This window comes from Esox lucius, chromosome 5 (assembly GCF_011004845.1).
Source record: "Esox lucius isolate fEsoLuc1 chromosome 5, fEsoLuc1.pri, whole genome shotgun sequence".
In the NCBI taxonomy this organism is placed as follows: domain Eukaryota; kingdom Metazoa; phylum Chordata; class Actinopteri; order Esociformes; family Esocidae; genus Esox; species Esox lucius.
In genome coordinates this window covers 19,139,497-19,159,517 of record NC_047573.1, presented here as the reverse complement: position 1 = coordinate 19,159,517, position 20,021 = coordinate 19,139,497, and the positions used below count along the sequence as shown (strand labels likewise).

Genomic DNA, 20,021 nt, shown 5'->3' with positions numbered 1-20,021 from the left:
CCTCGAATGGCCATCATTACTGCTGAAGACTGATTTTAGCCAACTGAAACTGCAATAATCTGCTGTGTATCAAAATGATCTGTGTTTTAAGAGGTTCAGCGATTTCAATATGGTGATCAAGGTACTCAAGTTCACCTTTTAAAGAATATTTAATTTTAAATATTGTTGAACCACTTAAAGTGCTGTTAGAGGTATTGTCTAACATGTGAAGGTGCATGTGGGTCAAGTGAGGGGGCGTTTCTGTGGATTTCCAGTTACCCCTAGTTGAAAGTAGCATGACTATATGGGCCTAGAGGGCACAGACCCCTTTTCTCCCATCTGACATTGTATTTGATAGACTAACAGAATTTTAATGATTCAGCCATACTAACAGTTGACTGGTTGGACTACAATATGTAGCTTTTCCCCCCAATTTGGGAATTCAATTTTTCACCTTTTTGGGGAAATTCAATAGACTGTGTGTGCCATGACTATAAAAATAATATATTTTGAATTGGGGGAGGATCGACTGCAATCCAGACCTAATATTTTTGTCTGCAATTTGTTATTCAAATTGTCAATAACTCCTATGAAAAGTGTGCCATGAAAATGATACATACTGAATTGGGGTCAGAGGGACTAAAATCCGTGCCTTTTTTAGCTCTTTCAAAAAGTGTCCCCTTACTGTAGGAAGGGTTTTATGTAAACACGGTATGTTTTATAAATATATTTTTAAATGAGCTTTTACTTAACACCCAATTATACATTCTGTTAATATGTTGCTTGTCTGCTTTATATTGTATTTTGCATCAGTTTTCTTCAGGCACCATTGGTGTTTCCATCTGATGCCCTAGTTGCAACCAATCTAACGTTAAACTTGAGAACTTTTGTTAACGATCATAACTGACACGTAATAAAGTACAGTAAAAACTAAGAACTAAAACATCAACTTTCGGATATGAATACAATCTGGGTTCCCTGAGGGAGGGGACAAAGTATAACAGCAGGGGATATCTTTTATGCTAAACAGGTGCCGCTATGGGGACAATACCTAGTGGTTTTAACCTCAAGATACATATTACTGATGTAAGGGGAAGAGGCAACCCACCCAAAAAGAAAAAAAAAGGCAGTGACACCAGCAAGGCTGCCAGACCACCCATCCCCAAAATCACCAAAGGAGCCAGGCCCAGTGGTGGCTGAACAGCATAAAAGGCAGTGGAGAAGCCATAGAAAACCCACTAAGGGCATCAAGGGGGACCCCCACCTGAACCTTGCTACCATAACCCAGAGGGACAGACAATGCTCGGAAAGCATGTTGCAAAAAAATAAAAAGGCTCTCTGTCTGATTAAGACAATGCAGAGTATAACTGTGCAGAAGCTGCTGTTTGCAAACATAGTGATATATACAACTAAAAACTACATCAGGCTTTATCTGACTGTGAAAGGCTTGAATGGGGCCGATTTAATTTTAAATGTGAGCTTTTGAAAAAATTTAAAGTTGTGGATTGTAGTAAATCTTCCCCAATTCAGGACATAATTTATATAGTAATCAAATTTGAAATTTCAAAAAACAAAAAATCCGTCCTCCCCCACAATCAGCTCATTTTGGGTTTACAGTTTTAAGCGCTATTGATGATTGAATTCGGAAATAGAAAAAAAAATATTTTGATAAGAATTAGGCTAGGCTAGGCTAGTTCATCCTCTCCTTTTCCGATATCATTGAAGAATTGACAGCTATTGACGAGAGAATAGAAATATCCACCGAATATCCATTATAAAACTAATTTTAGCTCGCTAATAAAACTAATCAGGGCTATTAACCGTTTCGTCGAAAATACATAATAGGCATTTCAAAATACGAGAACATACAAAAATAGGCATTTATTTAGTAGAAATCATATCTCTCTACACATCAAAAATAGCTTATGTAGATAGACTATTATAGTGAGTGTTTCCCCTTCCTAAACCTTAATTTCATAAATTATTTACCCGCAGTTCACAATCGCTTACACATGTCACAGACTTCAGGTGTTAATGCTAATAGATCTCAGCCTGTCCATCTTCACCTAGATGTACAATTTGTGCCGTTAGCATGTGTAGAGAGTTTCACAGAATACTTTACATTTTATATTTCCAAATCGACTTGCAGTTCAGCCATTTATATAATATCGTACTGCCCGCCCCACGCATAATTAAAACTCACAGTACTGGGCTTGTAGGCGCATGCTGTTACCAATTCAGCGTCAGGAATGTGCCAAGGCAATGTAGATATTCAGGGTATAGGATTTATATACCAGAGGTCAGACTTTTACAAGGAAACGGTTCTGATTTTGGACTACCTAATATTTACGCTGGCTGCCCAATAACACTGGATATGTTTAGTGTTATGGTTTCGTTGTTGCAGTTGTCAAACTGAACAGTAGATGGCAGTGTTGCAACGCCTTTGAAGCGAGATGAATAACATCGATGTGGAAAACAAATCGGGGAAACTATATTGAAAAAATATTGAATGTTAAAGAAATACGTTTCGTTTTGTATAGAAGTGAGTGGATATAACTTCACTAGCGAAGACTGTACTTTGTGTCTTTGTCAATACGCTACCATTGAAGTTCTGCGCGCTTTCGCCTCGTGTCCTGTCCCGTTCCCATTTCTGAATTCCCAGCGTGCTCGCGCGTCTCTGAAGCGATCGCTCTAAAGTGAATGACTGGGCCAGCGGACCGTAGTGGTAGTAGAATGGCTGTGGCTTAAAACAAATGGACGGGACACGTAAAACATTTTAAATCCATTGATAAGATTGGGATGTTATGCTGTAGCGGCCTCCCTACATATTTTGTTTTATGTTCGCGTGAACGGGTTTATCCATGGTTATCCATTATATCTTTGTTTGAGAAGGCGTGGATGCTTCCTACGGCGGACTGACTGAGCTGTCGGCTTACTAACACTATAAACGCATTGCTAGACATTGGATGACTTAACTCTTGCCGGGATGTCTTCAGTAAGGGAGGATTATATTGCGCCTTGGTGGATTTATTGGCTTCACAATTTCCCTCATGTAAACCTGAACTTCCAGCCCATCGACAACACGTTCACCCCGGAGGATCAGAACTACCAGCAGGTTAGTAGTAGAGACTTGGATTTGACCCTCACGGTACCTGATAACCCGCATCCCAAATGGTATCTTATAGAGCGCTACGTTTGTTTGCGGCACGTATGGCTCTTGTCCAAAGTAGTGCACTATAAAGACAATAGCAGGGTTTTGTGATTGGGCCATCCTAGCATGTTGAGGTTTCCTACTTTTTCAGCCATATGCTAGATATTAGGAAGTATCCGAGTAGACTATAGATGACATGGTTTTATGTAAATAACCCAGATTAAACCTAGTAAACATTGCATTTCAGTCTGTCATGTGTTGCAACGTTTGCAAAAATTATTTGATAATCCTGATGGGGAGAAAGGGGATGTTTACGACACCCAATAACACATCACATATGTTTATTTAAACCCTTTGAAAGTAATCCTTTGTGATGAACATAAGGAAGTCATGTCCGCTGATGTTTAGATTTCAGGCTGTTTAGATTTTGGCTTAGCAGACTGGAATCCCAGGAGAAGCAAGGGCCTGGCTATCATGGGTTAAGATAAGGACTGGGCACTATGTTTCCTTACACCTCCAGGCCACCCAATCATTGGGATGAGCAATGTTTCAGCTGTTACTTTCCATAAAGACCTGGATCTATTACAAGGAATCTATTCTACTGTGTAAACAGTCAAACAGAATACAGTATTTTCTCTCTCCAAAGCAGCTATAGAGAGACACCCACTATGTCTACTTGTTCTAATTAGGTAGCTAATGCAGAGCCTTTACTCTGGGGGAAAACCCGTTTCATTGGAAAGTGTTAGGGTAATAATACCAGACAGTAAAAAGGCAGAGAGGGGAGAGAGATGGGGGGTGGAGAGATTAAGACCTAGAGAAACCACTAGCCAATAGGGAAACACCACTAAAGCAGAGGCTGTAGGAACTGGAAATACCAGCAGCCCTAGAGAGGATGGCGACATGTTCATGTTTCTCACCCAGATTTGAAGAACCTCTGCACATTGTCATTGGTTTTGCCATTTGTTTTGAAATCACTGTAGCAATGTACGAAACATTTATTCCCTCCTCTGCATCCATGTCTCTGAGAAGCGACCAATCCATCCTTTACGACTCCCACTCTCACACTGCCATTGAACCACAGAGCACTTAGCACTGGAAAGGAATGGCTGTGGTGAGAGAAAGAGGGGTGGGGGGAGTGCTGGTCACTAGCTGTCTGTTTCCATTATGTCTTTACACTGTGTTGAGAGAGGGGAGGCAGGGCCTCTGGGTTTGGGAGGAGAGAGGATGAAGGGTCTCGATGGGAGACCATTGACTCCTGGGATGAATGTCAACCACCCCCAGGCATCCTGATCCTATTGCTTCCTATCTGCATGTATTGCTGTACTTGGCTTCTTGAAGCCATGCTGGAAGTTGAAGGAAGTTAATTGATACAGTAGTTAGGCCATTACATTCCACAATTGATTGCTCTCATGGTTGAGATTAACACTGCATTTGCCTTGACAGTGTTATTACTATGATTATCAGTGGAACTGACTGACTGGATAACACTTGGTCCTTAGCCTCATATGCCTGGTATGTGTCAGTATAAGACTGACTAGGTCTACAGGAGATCATCATTATCAGGAAGTGGCACAACATAGATGGGATTTTTTCCGCCCACTAGAACCTTTTGCCTACTTTCCTTTATAACTAAAACGATATCTGGCAAAGCTTATACTCCCATTTCTGCCAAAGTCCTGAGTGCGTTAATGACTTTAGGATGAACTTATGCTTTACTGGGTATGCATGAAATGAAAATCCTTTGATTCTTTGTTTGTCCTTGCCAGTAACGGTAATGTTAGCCCATAAATGGCATGGCATTGCCACAACCTGGTCCAAACGTTCAATGCGCTCTTAAAAAGAGTTTGAAAGACAGTCACACAAACATTGCCCAAATGTATTTGCATGCCACATACACCGATCAGCCATAACATTATGACCACTGACAGTTGAAGTGGTTAACACTGATAATCTCATTATCATGGCACCTGTCAGTGGGTGGGATATATTAGGCAGCAAGTGAACATTCTGTCCTCAAGTTGATGTTAGAAGCAGGAAAAATTGGCAAGTGTAGGGATCTGAGCGAATTTGACAAGGGCCAAATTGTGTTGGCTAGACAACTGGGTCAGAGCATCTCCAAAACTGCAGCCCTTGTGGGGTGTTCCCGGTCTGCAGTGGTCAGTACCTATCAAAAGTGGTCAGAGGAAGGAAAACCGTTAAACCAGTGACAGGGTCATGGGCAGCCAAGGCTCATTGGTGCACGTGGCGAGCGAAGGCTGGCCCATGTGGTCTGATCCAACAGACGAGCTTCTGTAGCTCAAACTGCTGAAAGAATTAATGCCGGTACTGATAGAAAGGTGCCAGAACACACAGTGCATCGCAGTTTGTTGGGTATGGGGCTGCATAGCAACAGGCCAGTCAGTCATGCTGACACCTGTCCACTGCCGAAAGCGCCTACAATGGGCACGTGAGCAGCCGAACTGGACCACGGAGCAATGGAAGAAGGTGGCCTGGTCTGATGAATCACATTTCCTTTTACTTTACGTGGATGGCCAGGTGTGTGTGCGTTGCTTGCCTGTAGAACACATGGCACCAGGATGCATTATGGGAAGGAGGCAAGCCAGCTAAGGCTGTGTGATGCTTTGGGCAATGTTCTGCTGGGAAACCTTGGGTCCTGCCATTCATGTGGATGTTACATTGACACTTACCACCTACCTGAGCATTGTTGCAGACCATGTGCACCCTTTCATGGCAACGTTATTCCCTGATGGCATTGGCCTCATTCAGCAGGATAATGCACCCTGCCACAAAGCAAAAAAGGTTCAGGAATGGTTTGAGGAACACAACGAGTTCAAGGTGTTGACTTGGCCTACACATTCCCCAGATCACAATCCAATCGAGCATCTGTGGGATGTACTGGACATACCGGTTCAATCCATGGAGGTTCTACCTCGCAACCTACAGGATCTGCTGCTAATATTACATTAGCAGCAGATATTAATATGCACATATTCAAAAAATACACCTGTACTTTTACTGCTGAAACAGCTTCTAGTACTGTAGATACAACGTTGTAAAGGAGAGACCATAACATAAGACAGGATAGCCACATGCAGCGTTTTTCTGTTAATAAATTAGATCAACTTTATCACACATCAGCTTAAATGCACATAAATGTGATGTGTACTACTACCATCTATTCTGTACTACTCCATCTACCACCATAAGCCAATATTGTGTCTAAATGTATCCTTAGAGCCTAATGCTCATGTCTATGGACATGATATGATGTTGAGAAGCAGGTTAGAAGCAGCTGTGCTCATGGTATTGGTATCTGTTATTACAGACTTCTTTTTAACTGGCTGCTGGCTTGATGCAGTCAAGATCACTTGGACACAGACAAAATGGTGGAGGCGGTGGTTGACCTCAGTGATCACCAAGAAAGTACACTAGCAGATGTACAACGGCTGAGAAAACAGAAGACTTCCCAGTCAATCCCGATCACGCCTTTACATGTCATCTGCTGAGTCCATCCTCAGCTCATGAATGAGCGCGTGGGTCTGTGTCTGCTCAATGCAGAAAGGGTCCTTGGCTGCCTTGCTGTCCATCGAGGTCTTACGTGACTTTGGGGCTTTCATGCGAGATCATTGCTGACCCCTCCCACCTCGTTCACCCACTGTTCCTAAAACGATAGAGCGTGAAGGTTGGCGGGCAGTAGAGGTTAATTGTCACCAAGTGAGATCTTGCCACCTGAACAGTGTCTTTCCTCCATGCCTTGGCTCTCAGCTACCTGGCATCAGTCCTACAGGAAATAATCGGACCACACCAAGCCACCTCTACACAACTAAATTGTAGCGCTATTCTGCACTCAAAGCTCTGCTCATCTCCCTGCATGTAGATAAACCACAAACACTGTAAATGTGTACCTCATGTACTGTAAGTATTGGGACAGTGAAGCATTTCTTGTTTTAGCTGTATACTCCAAAGGTTTGAATTTAAAATCAAACAATTACTATGAGGTTAAAGTACAGACTGGCATCTTTTGGTTGTGCATATTGTTTTCGCCATTTAGATATAATCTGATGAATATGAGATTTAGGGCAAAAAGACCTTAACCAACAACTGATGAAGACTGCAATGCAAGTCTGGCAGAGCATCACCAAAGAAGATGCCTAGTGTCTGGTGGGGTCAGTGGGTCACAGACTACAGCCAGTTATTGCTTAGAAAGGATTCGCAACCAATATTTAACAACAAGTGCTTAATTTGGACATTTGTACAGAAATTCACTCAGAAAAAAGCTAATAATCTAAATTTATTGTTAGATTTCAAATGCAATATTTTGGTGTACATAGCCTGAGTGTTTGATGATAATTCAAATCAGGAAAGGTGGTATCACAAAAGTTTACATGCCTTACCTTACACTCAGTGCAATTGTCTCTAGTCTATACTCCTTTTTTAGTAGATAAGGCTGCCATTAATCTATCAACAGCCTGTCTCTGTGGCCCTCCACATGTGTGGCTCACACTCAAGACCATGTCAAAATGAGCTGTAATTGGCCAGTTTGAGTAGAGCCAATGTTTGCAAATTCCCACAGTTAGCTGGTTGGCTTTATCCCACAGAAGAATTAAGTGGAATGCAAGGGTCATGGCCTTAGGGCCTTGTGTAGGAGTGTGTGTGTGTCTTTGTGTGTGTGCATGTGCTGAATGTATACATTCACGAATGAATGTGTGTGTCTATTATTAAAAGATGGCTTTTTAAATTTCTTGGTAGACTGTAGATTCTTACCCTGCTTTGGGCACAGCTGTTGTTGTCCACAAGTAAGGATCCAGTCTTTTAGTCATCTGACCTGAGAAATGAATGATCCTGGAGTCTATAGCTCATGTGTTCCTACGACAAAACAGGCTGTTATATTGTCTGTTGTGGGTTTTTGGACATTTGGTTGTGTGTCTGTGCAAGAGCTAATACATTCTTGATAGCGTTTGTCTGTCTCTTACAAGTAGACTTGTCTGGAGAAAAAGACCACTTGCTGTAGGTGTGTTACTCATGTTGGGCTCAGTGAGTACTGCGTTTCCTGCATTGAGATCTTCTGTACTCATCATCGCATCGCAACACCACAACAGGAAGAAGTTGGACATAACCCAAAATACTTTCTCACTAGTTTATGGCCCAACTACATTTCCTGCTTGCCTCAATGTGTGTGTCTGGTTTGTTAAAACTAGACTGAAAATATAGTGTACAGAGTTACCGACTATTGAAAGCGATCCTTAAAATGAACTTACCTTAAGTTACTTTGAAAAAGTTCACTGCATTCAAAGTACTTTGTGAACGATTATCATGTGTAAATCAACATAGCAGGAACAGATCATTTGGGATCATTTAACAGTGGGTTTAGGGAAAATAGGATTTTCAGTGGGAATAGACTAGTCCTCTAAATGATAGGAGTATGTGTATGGGAGTCAGAAAGGGAGAAACGCCTGTTCGTTATGGGGAGAAGTGCAGGTCAAAGGGTCTCTGTCCATATGATTCATCCACTTCCTTCTTTGTTCTAGGACCCAACGCTGTTTGTTGAAGGGAACAGGGAAGTGGTGTCTTTTTCTGTTCGTGTTATGAAAGCCAACTGGACCAAAGCAGTGATTTTTAAAGTGATGGTATCCTCATGTCTCCACCCTCACAACGGAAGTCGTCCCTTCAGGCGATGCGTATAGGACTGCTCTCGTTTCTACCTCTTCTCTGAGTCCCCACTAGAAGCCCACAGCTGAGGCAAGATGAACAAGTTGTTAGCACCATTACAGTGTATATTTTATTTGTTGGGTATGCTAGCAAGGGAAAACACATATGTTGTATTTTTGAGCAAGACAACTGACCCTGACCACCCACAAGGTGGCCAGTGTGGCAGCACCAGAGCATCTGAGGGGTCGGCTTAAAATCAGAATTGAGATTTTGATGGATTTTAAACTTTGAACGTACAAATAATCAGCATTGTGTCCGTAGGACTTTCCGCCCTCCATTATTTCAGTTCACAAAACAGAATTAGCGTGCCAGTCAGCCGTCAACAACTGAGCTCAGACGCTGCCATTGGATATGACTCAACACAGGCGATACAGCAGCTTTGTTTGACTTCACCTCGACAGCCAATGGCTGCAGTGCTGGTATTAGGCAAAACATGCTGAGTCAGCTGGGCAAGACAATAGTACTCTGAGTCCCAAATGGCACCCTATTCCCTACATGGTCCACTACTTTCGTACCGAGCTTTGCGAGGTACACATTGGAATAGTCGTGTATTCAGAGGTCCCTCGGGTCCCTGTAATAATGATGTTGTTGGTTGTTGTTGCATTGGTGGAAACATGCTTTCAAACCGTAGCTGTCATCATTGTCAGCCCCTTCTGGGTTAGGGAAGCGCACGCGCTGACACCGCGGGCGGAATGATGGCCGTGCGTGCCGTGCGTCATGAACTAAACATCAATTGGCAGTTAGGCGCACGCCTGCTCATCTCACGGATTCTGCTCGATTTGACTGCCACCAGAAGGCACTGTAGGCGACGCCCAGGGGGCATGGCCCAGTGTATGGCAACCGCAGACAGCCGTCATGTTGTGACCTTATCCGACCGTGTTAATAACCCGACTCCGACAAATCCGTCGGATTAGCTCCTGGTGCCGTAGAGTAGCGGTGGTCCAAACTCTCCGGCGGGATCCCCGGCTGTTATGTGTGTTGGACGTGTTACAGATCTATTACGCCACCGACTTCTCACCTAATTATCACGCCCTTGACTGCCTGATTCAGGTGAACTAGTTCAGAGCTACAAGTAGAGACGTCTGGAAAACACGCCTGCTTAAACCAGAGTGAATGTTGTCTTGTGAGTGTGCTTTAACCGGGCTAGAATACATAGGCAGACTTTCGTCTATAACCTCTTCCAAATAATAATAGCAGAGGAATGGATTTAATTTGACCCGTCCTGATCCCCTGGGCTTGGTGAAGAGTCCCAGAACCCTAGTCCTGCAGTCTGGACGGAGAACTGATTGCATCTGGACCAAAGATGTCTGCTGACGTGGTCTAGCTCTCCCAGCTTGATTGCGTGCCACATTTCCTTAGTGTTTCTATACAAAGCACCATATACACACATGCTATTATTGAGGCATTGCCGCGTGGAGTGATATGGGCCTAATGGACATAGTTCAATCATGCACAGGCACACTACTAGATCAAGGCCATATACACACACTTACACAAACGCCACACTCCCTCCCACTCTGATCTTTCTGTCTCAACGGCTTTGACTACTGAGACTCCTACGGAACTATGTTCAGCTTCAGTGGCTCCCAACAACGTTTCGCCTGAGTTCTTCCGAACAATCCCTTCCTGCGGTCCTTTCTGTTGTCTTCCTCTTTTTTCCCCTGCCTCCTTCATCCTTATTAGTGGTTCTCCCATCTCTCTCTTTCTTTAGCTTGATACAAATGAAAGGACCACTGAGTCTGTGACTGAAAGGAACATGGTTGAAATGCAACAGTAGATGGGACATTAGAGAGTTCTTGTGTGTTTTTCTCTCACTCATTGGTCTCTCTTATCTTTGTGAGCCCCTTCATGTGATCTCTTTAGATTTATTAATTTCCTGACTGTGCTTTGACTGGCTGCTTTGTGTGTCCTTTTTTTATTCTTCTTTTGGTTGGGGCTCTGAGGTGGCCACTATAGTACTCTGAGTGGTCGACTCTGACTAAATCTTAATCAGTTTGCAGAGTGTTTAGGATCAGAATCGTGCTGAGAGATAAGGTTTCTGCGGGTCAGTTTTCTGAAGACACAGCATGATGAATAATCTGTTAAAATCGGTTTATACTTCTCATTCATAATCCAACTCATTTTGACCAGTCCTTTGCACCGTTGGTGGAAATGCATTCCCAGACATTTACAGAACTACCACTGTGCTCCACATAAGGTCGCAGACAAGTCAGTGTCGTTTTCACCAACTCTTCAGAGACATTGAGTGTCTATGTGGAACGAATATGTCAAACTCTTCGTTCAATAAGAGTTTCTGACACCGTTTGTCGCTTCATGGTCTTTTGCAACTTTCAATATCTTCTGCTTATTTCCTTTCCTCAAGAATCCAACTGTCCAAGTGTGTATGAAGCATGAGTCCGCCAGATGCTGAGCAAGCATTTCAATGGATTCCCTTTGGTTGCTTAAGTTATCTGTTCATCAGATGCAGAGAACTTTGTGTCTTCCAAATGTTCTGTCAAGGCCTTACCCTGGGTCATCTGAAGTATGACCATATCATTATTGCTGGCTATGCTTGTTGATTTATCATTTATTTTTCTTAGACTGTTCATCTTCACCCTGAGGTTAGAAGCTACGGTAAGAAGGGCTTCCATATGCATAATATTTGTTTGCATAGTCCAAGATGTAACACTATTAGTTCAGTTTGTATGGAAAACAGCTCCTTTTCTTAATTCATTTAACTTTTTAGCCATACTTAACACTAATGTTCTCCCCTCCCAATTTCCTGATGTCCAGTTACGATGATGGCATTGTGTTGTCACAACACTCTCATTAAATTTGATATGCCATTGCTTTGTTGGCATCAATATCAATCTTTTCATCCTGCATTGCAGATTTGGGATCTCTTTCTCTCTCTCTCACTCTCTCTCAGATGACATTATTGTGTGAGATAGCTTTATTTGTCATTATACTAAATTGAAATATATAATCATCTTGACATGCTAATTCTTATGACCGAACGGTACTGTAGTTTCTGAAACTCAAATGTAGACAATGTCTTTATGAAAACTGCTGGCCACAAGCGAACACCAATTTCTGTCAAGCCTTCACTTTTGCCACTGATGATTTGTTGAAATTATTTGTTTTGTATTTCTTTTGGCCACTGTAAACACGGTGGCACAAAGATGTGTTGATAAATGATTTCAGGTTTAACAAACCTGCTTTTATGGTCAGTTGCATTGATCAGACCCATTTAACTTCCCTTTGAAAGACAACACTATGCAGGGCAATGAACACTTCACTGCCCTGGGGGTTTTTACATTTAGACGTGTAAAGTGTGCCCCCTGCTGGCCCCTCAACTCTACTTCCAGCAGGATCCAGTCTCCGATCCAGGGAATAACTACATCTGACCCTGCTTAGCTTCAGAGACAAACCAACAGTGGGTAAATGCAGCATAACATCAATGGACGAGTAATTAAAGGTATGTTCTGGGATTTTGTGGCCACTGGTTGTAAAAATGGCACTTTAAAGCCAAAGCGGGTCCTTGAAAATGTTTTAGGACAAACATTTTATGGTGAACTGAAGTATGAAAATGATTCTTCATGTAGATTATGCACATTTAAACAACTCATTTGTGAAGGTTCCAGACTGCATATTTACCCCACTCACTGCTTCTGTAAGTAATCCCTGAGGACACACTGCTCATCATTGAAAGGATCATCCTTCGACTCATACATCATCTGCTGTTAGTGGTGGTTTTAAATGCAAGACACCAGGCCATAGAGGAGCTGGCCTTCTCTGGCCCAGCAGGAGGTCATTAACCCCAATCGGTCTCCATGCAGATACAGTTGTTCTAACTAGGTTCTTCTTAGACCGTTTAAAACACAACAGTGTTTAAATGAGTTGTTGCCATATTTCCATTTGCCAGGTCATCCATTTTTATAGTGTGAACAGGTGAAAACATCACCTTCTGAGGTAACGTGGGACGCCTCCGACAGATACTCCCTGCGGCTGCTGAGTCCTGAAGACGATGTCTTGCTCAATGTGAACTGGAGTGGACTGACCTGTGGTGTAGGAAGTTTGCCTCTGAAGTACTTCTGGCTCCATAAACAGAATCAGAAAAAAACTGTTTGGTGCTTGGGAAGCAACTAAAAACATCTCACACTGGCACCTAAAAAAAAAGAGAGCCTATCAACAGCACATCTTTGACAGAGTGCTTCTGTTAGTTGCCCGGTAAACAACGTTGTCAGTGTGTTTATGCGCCTTCCGGGTCAGGGGACGGACCATACAGTGCATGTGGATGTGGGGGGTCTTACAGAATACCTCTGGCCCAGAGACGTTTCCACCTGGTTAGCGTGAATAGAAAATTGTATTTACACGTTATATATTTTAGTTCTGTATTTTCCAGTTAAATTGTCATGACCACTGTTGTAGTCTAAATGTGCTGAAGTGCATTTCCAGGGCTGTGATGGCTGAGTCTGTGTTCTGCTCACATGGGCTGAGTGTCCTTCTGTCTGTTCCCAGGTCCAAGGATATGAATGTTCACGTCGGTCCCATTCCGGCAGACATGGATCTGGGAGAATGCAGTTGCAGTATAGTTACAGTAATAGCTCAATGCTGCTCGGGACCGTGTTATGTTATGTAAGCGTGAAGGTTGACAGTTCTTTTGTGACGTTCAAAAAGGCTTTGATCAAAGCAAATGGAATATTAGTGGCAGTGTGATCCAGACTCCTTTTAGTCCTTTCTTGTCCATGTTGGTGTTTGTCCCATTACTACTGTGTGTTCTCCATAGCAAAGCAGAAACATAGTGGTTCTTCTCTTATCAAGACCAGGCTTCATGACATGTGAGAGTGTTTAAACAAGCACGGCACCTTCTCTGTTTGGTGAACTAGGACAACAGGACAAATGGTTAATGCACCAAGCCAGTGGATTCTTATCCAGCAAAACAATAGAGGCCTGCTTTAAACGGTAGGGCAGGAGCGGCTGTGGGGTGAGGGGGGGGGACGGGGGGGATTGGGGTGGGGGATGGGAAGTTCTTTGTGTGATTGAGTTACACTCTGACCTCTCCAAAGCCCCTGGGGTGTGTCGGGGGTTTACGGAATGGCAGGTGGGTTAAGAGAATCGGTGAATTCTCGTGGTGGTTGCAAACAGCCTGCATTACTATGCCCCGGTAGAGAAGATCCGGCACGTCCGGACAGTTAAATGATTGCTAGGCTTCAGTAACAGTCTACTGCTCCTCCTCGCGCTCGGTCTCACCCCATCACACCACCTAGTACACCCCCAGAGAGAAGCTGTGGTTGTGGGAATAATAATTGATATAATTGCATAGGAAATTTCAGCAGAAAGTAAATCTAGAATATGTTTGTTAATGTGCGGTTGTATTTTGGTGTGAGGTTAACGGTTTGGTTGATGTTAGGGTTGCTGTTAGATGTAAAATGCATGCAGCGATGTTCGCATATGTACATGGGTTTGCAGCATAGGCGTCCTGTCTACACCATGACAACTAATTAAGCCTGCACTGGTAAGGGATGAGCAAAACAATGCAGGCTATTGTGATGTATTCACAAAGGTTCTGTGTATTTCTCCCTTTTCATCCCATCCCCTTCATTTCTCATCCATTACACATGGCTCAGTATGCGGCCCTCTCTTCCTCCCTACTCTGCCCTCCTCGCTCCTCTTCCGCCCTACTCTGCCCTCCTCGCTCCTCTTCCTCCCTACTCTGCCCTCCTCGCTCCTCTTCCTCCCTACTCTGCTCTGTCTTCTCTTCTGCCCTCCTCGCTCCTCTTCCTCCCCGCTCTGCCCTCCTCGCTCCTCTTCCTCCCTACTCTGCCCTCCTCGCTTCTCTTCTGCCTTGCTCTACTTGGTACTGCAGGCTCTTAATGGTGTCCCAGCTGTGTGACTCCCCCCCCCCGTCAGGGTGGAACAGGCAGAGACTGGGAGGATGGAGGAAGACACGGGCGGACTGCTTCATTGGCATTTTGAGATGGGGGCATGCATCTTGCCAGCCTTGTGATTTCCTAATTTTCCTGCCTCAGCCTTAAGGCTGTGTGTGTCTTCACTTGCCAGTGTTTTGTTTCCAGAACTGTACTCTCCACATGTTATTAGCTAGATTAAACTCTTTAGAATTTGAACCGTGGAATCGTGAATCACGGACAGTTAGGCAATAGTTACTATATTTTATTGTCCAAATAAGCCTTCTAAATTATAAGGTATTTTTTTTGTATGTCAAGCCCTCCTTGGATGAAACATTCATTATGTTCTCATTGCCCAACATCAACATTGCGAAATCTTCGGAATTGAACGTTTTCTGACATTTTCATAGAACAGTTTATTCACACAAACTGGCTCTTGTTGTGCTTCATGTGAGATGCAGGTGAGAAGTCAGATGGTGTCAATCTTCTGAGATGCTAGCCTCTAATCAATTCGTCTTGAAGGGGAATGCTAATTGATGTTGCTGACCTGAACAACAATATTAGAGTCAAATTAGAGTCGAGTCAATATTTTAATTTCCTACCTGTCAAATCTGGGACATATATTGCAAGACAACTGCCTAGGTATAGACTGGGCTAGGCTAGCTAATTATAGCTTGCTAGTATATGTTCGTATATCATACAAGCAAACGCCAAATATAACATAAAATCTCAACACTTTAACACTTCCATGTCAAATAATTTGTGCAGTCAGTTAGGGCTTTGACCATATGAAGTCTGTGATTCCGTTGACTCAACTCTCAAAGTATCTGACACTGTCGCCCGCAAGGCATCTGACACGGCACACAATTCTAGCTAGTATCAAGTCAATGCCCCATTTACTTTGAGGTACAACGTTGAGGTGCATCATGCCTAAGAAAAGCTCTTAGCCATGGTATATTGGCCATTTACCACACCCCCTCATTATGAAAACTGTGGCTGCAATTTACTGTATGTGTAAGCTTGTTAGCCAGCAGTGGCTTGATTAGCAATTTGTGACTGTTGTATACATTCAAGCTAGTTTTTGTGCAATGTTTCAAGTAGATACACCATTTTATTTTAATTGAGGTCGATTGTAAAGACAGAAATGCTACAAAATGGTATTGGGAAGTTCATGAAAACATCATGTATGATCATCAGGTGATAATTGAGTGTGGGGGGAAAAAACATGCATTATGCAATATTGGGATGTTGCCACAGTCCCTTCTAATGTGTAACACGTCTTGAGTATCCTAGAAGGTAACTTAGGACAAATGTATTCCTGAGAGTCATTCCTTTAATTTAAGGGGTCATAGTAGTAATTAAATGTTTAAATGTTACATTATGTGCAGATAAAACCTTAGTCCTAAAACCATCCTGAACCCATTTATTCAAAATGAATCTATATTCCAGTTTGTTTAAAGTTACTTATTAGTCCTAATGGGATTATGTAATCCCTGTAACATGTATTCCATTATTATCCGACCCTGTGCGACGCACAGCAATCAAAAGGCTCCTGATCCCTGGCTATGTAGGAGCAACATAAGCTTATAAGCTTACTTGTTTACTACTTTAAATCACTGAAGTGACTTGGGCTCATCCCCTGTCCTCATGGGTGCGTGTCTGTCCAGAGTAGATCGCGTAGTGCCTAGGGACTGGCCTCCATCCACCTACACACAGCTGTTCACCACCTGTTACAGCAATTCTGTACAGACACACACCAAAGTGCAAGCAGAGCACGGCCTTGGGTTTACATCACATCTACCCAGCCTGGTATGCTGAGTCTTTGCGTGATGTAATGCTGTTAAGATGAAGTCCCAGAACTTACTGACTGACATGTTTTCTCACTTTGCTGTTCCCCACTGACGTATGTCACTAGCATGTTTAATGTAGCTGTTTAGTTCTCCTCATCAAATTTGAACAATTCTCCGTTTCTCTGAAGGTGTTACTTTTGTTTGGGAGGAACTCAGTTTTGTGATGTTCTGCTGTTAGTCTGCAAATGCCTGAATGTTTGGCTGTGACCTGACCTAGGCTACCTTGATCCTACTTTGGGCTTTTCTCACATCATCACAGACATGCCAGTCTCCAAATATCCACCATCAGTCTGCCTTTAGGCTGAACTGTGAGCATGGTTGTAATGTAAATCACTAACCCGTTGCCTTCTGGGATATTTCTTTCCCTGGGCTGTTAGCAGTGCATTCTGCTGCCCCTTTTGTCTCGGAAGCCCCATGCTCCCTTGGGGAATAGTTAGGGCCAGCCTGCTTTAGTCTTGCCGGAGCCTGTAAGTGGCTGAGGCTATTCATAGAGATGTGTGATGGACGGCTGAAAATGCAGTTGTAGCCAGGACTACAAGGACAAGCCATTACTCATGGGCTGTTGCTAAATATGGGAATGTGTTTTTAGTCATACTTACCTGGTAAAATAAAAAATTGAACGATGAACAAGGATGAATGAACTTCATTGGCTCCCAAGTGTCATGTTGTCTGCGACAACACAGATACTGTAATTGGCTATATAAGTCTTCTTCCACTTCCTCAAAACTCCGATGTCTAGCCTCTTCTCTCCCTCCCTCTGTCTTCTCTCTCTACCCTTTTCTCCCTCTACAGCTCTTCTTGTCTAACCGAGTCTCCTTCCTTGCCTCACTCTCCTCTCGATCTACCTACCACCTTCTCCCAAGAATCAAGGGATTAGAAGTAGAAACAGAAAAGGAGAAAAATGGAGTGAGGTTGAAATTGAGTGGAGGATGTAGTTGTCGGGTTTAGTTCAGTGGAATTGGGAGCTCTAATCTCTGCAGTCAACCCGCTGTCGCTAAACTGCATTCACTTCTGCTGTAAAACCAGTAACAAATGATGGGTGAATCGTAGCACGTTTCAGTAAAATGATCTTCTCAGTCTGTAATTGCATCTTTTTATGAATAATGATGTGCATTCTGGGACAGCAATTGATAAATGGTGTTTCAGGGAAAAGTCTGAAGCAATTTTTAATGATGGTACTCAGAGGTTTTGTGTGGTGGTTTAGTGTGTGTATAGGTGTGTGTGTAGGTGTTTGTGTGTCTAGGGTGATCCATTATTCATTTGCCATTATTATTGCATCCCCCCACTTTTATTTCTTACATGCGAGAGAGATTTTTCTGTGTAAAAAAACACGAGCACCTTCAAGAGCGGGACCCACACTCATAATAATGTTCGTTTATTAATTCTTTGTCTTTTAGCTCTTCGGTCAATCTTTGCATAAACTGTCTCACTTCCACCACATGGCTCTATTCGTTCCAACCTCCATCTTAACCTCCCTGGTTACTTTGGAGGAATCACAAGATCCTGTCTGCATAGTTTCAGCGGTCCGCCTGTCACATGCTACCTAATTCAAATAGGCTGCAATAATTCCCCTTTTCACTCATCCTCAGTCCTCCCTCGGCGGAGGCAAAAGGACAACCAACAAACCTGGCTGTTGCCATGGCAACGGGGGGGGGCGGCGAAGGTTACTGGGGCTCTGTTCCCCATCTCTCCTCGGCTCCCATCTTACTAAATGGTTTCTGTACTGGTGGCAACGATGCATTTGTCTTTAATCCCCCCCCCCCCCCCCAACTGCCCATGTGCTCGTTCAATGACCTCACCTCAGTTATACAGTAGACCTCAGCCTCCCCCTCCTTCCCCTCATGTCCCGCCTGTCGGCCTTTGACTAGCAGCACTTGGTATCCCTTCCCTCACTATCGTTCCCTCACACAGGGACATCTGTCATTCCGTCTGAATACACCACTGTACACACACCTCGGAAACCTAAACTTAATCTAACCCTAACGTCAATAGCCTAACCTTTAGTCCTAAACTTAACCTAAGCATAATAGCCTAATCCGAAACCCAAATGGTAATGCCTAAAACCAAAAAGTAACCTCCATTCTAAACACAATTTTTTAAAAATATTATTGAAACCAAAGGCGTTGTGTTATGCCGCAAATCATTCATTGTCAATTGCGCAGTTAAAATGTTCTTCTCAGTGCTGCTCTAATTTAAAAAGTGACTGTACTTTGTGTTGTTGGTGGCAACAAATGAACTGAAGTGGTTAAAATACATAAATTTGGCCTGCCATTTAAGAACGTTGCAGGGATATTTAAAAAAATAAGTTCCCTAATTGCACTACTTGGCACTATTGCTTTGCGTAATTTTCCAATTTCCGAACACTATCAAGCAAACCTTTGTATTGATGAATCCCACACTCTGCTTAGAAATGATCACACATTGTTTACACAGATTTGTGTGTACGCATGCTTGATAAATCAGGCCCCAGGTCTGGACAAATACACAAAGACCTGGATCACTCAAACCAATACGTAAACCTCTGTGCTACATTCATACTGTTTCTGTAACACCTACATCATCGAACATGATGCTGGTCCTGCCTGAGGTTCCTAACCTCCGTCCTGTGATCTTGATTTAGTTTACTCCATCTGTTCACTTTCTCCATGTCTGTGTCCCAAACGCCACCCTGTTCCCTTTTAAATGCATTCATTTGGAACAATACCTTGGTCAAAATAAGTGCACTACACTGGGAACAGGATGCCATTTTGGACACACCCTGGTTTATAGCTGGATATTGATTTCAACAGATGAGCCCCATTTCCGCCTACCCACCCCCCATTCAGGAGAGGCATGTAGCTGTGAAGTGGAACATGAGGCATGCCCGCATCTCTCACTTCTCCCCAGATGGAGGGGTGGAGTAGCTGGGAGGAATTACCACAAGTAGCCTAGTATGCCGTCGGCAATCATGGCTGTAATGTGTAAATTATGGGCAGCCTTTTGGGGGCCCTTAGAAGAGGGGGCCCCAAATAGAATTTTGCTATCACTCCCTAGTGGTCATGAGACCCCTAGCGGTTAGAACTGGCCCTGATTCCGGGTATTCTTTTGGTGCTGAGAGATGGGAGCTCCAGTCTGCCCAAACTAGTCGCTATACAGCTCCGTCAGGAATCAGTTCAGTTGACTTGGTATGTACATGCTCTATCTGTTAAAGCATTCTGGTTGAGCTGTCTTTCTCTATGGACCTCAAGTACAACAGAATAGGTGACATCATTACAGCATACAGACCCAAACCGACAGGTGACCTCCGTGAGGGTAACGCAAACAGTCCGCCATTCTTGTATTTTCCACCAGTCTTCTTTCTGTGCATTTTTTAGGTTAACCATTTTTCTACCCGTTGAGTATTATTCGTATTATTTTGAGTAATTGTACATACTTCACCATGCACAGCTTATAATTGGCACCTGT

At 43.3% G+C, this 20,021-nt stretch overlaps 1 protein-coding gene across 3 annotated transcripts in view; it reads left to right on the top strand.

The window, feature by feature from the left end:
- Window positions 1-2,583: 2,583 nt before the first annotated feature.
- The window catches only part of ttyh2 (tweety family member 2), a 62,009-nt gene continuing 44,571 nt past the window's right edge, over window positions 2,584-20,021 (top strand). Inside the window, exon 1 of one of the 3 annotated variants that reach the window (XM_034292286.1) lies at window positions 2,584-3,094. In XM_034292286.1, the coding sequence (XP_034148177.1) occupies window positions 2,966-3,094 (129 nt within the window). In that variant the 5' untranslated portion in view covers window positions 2,584-2,965. The remainder of the gene's footprint in view (window positions 3,095-20,021) is intronic. The other 2 variants (XM_034292287.1, XM_029120028.2) reach the window with 2 other exon arrangements.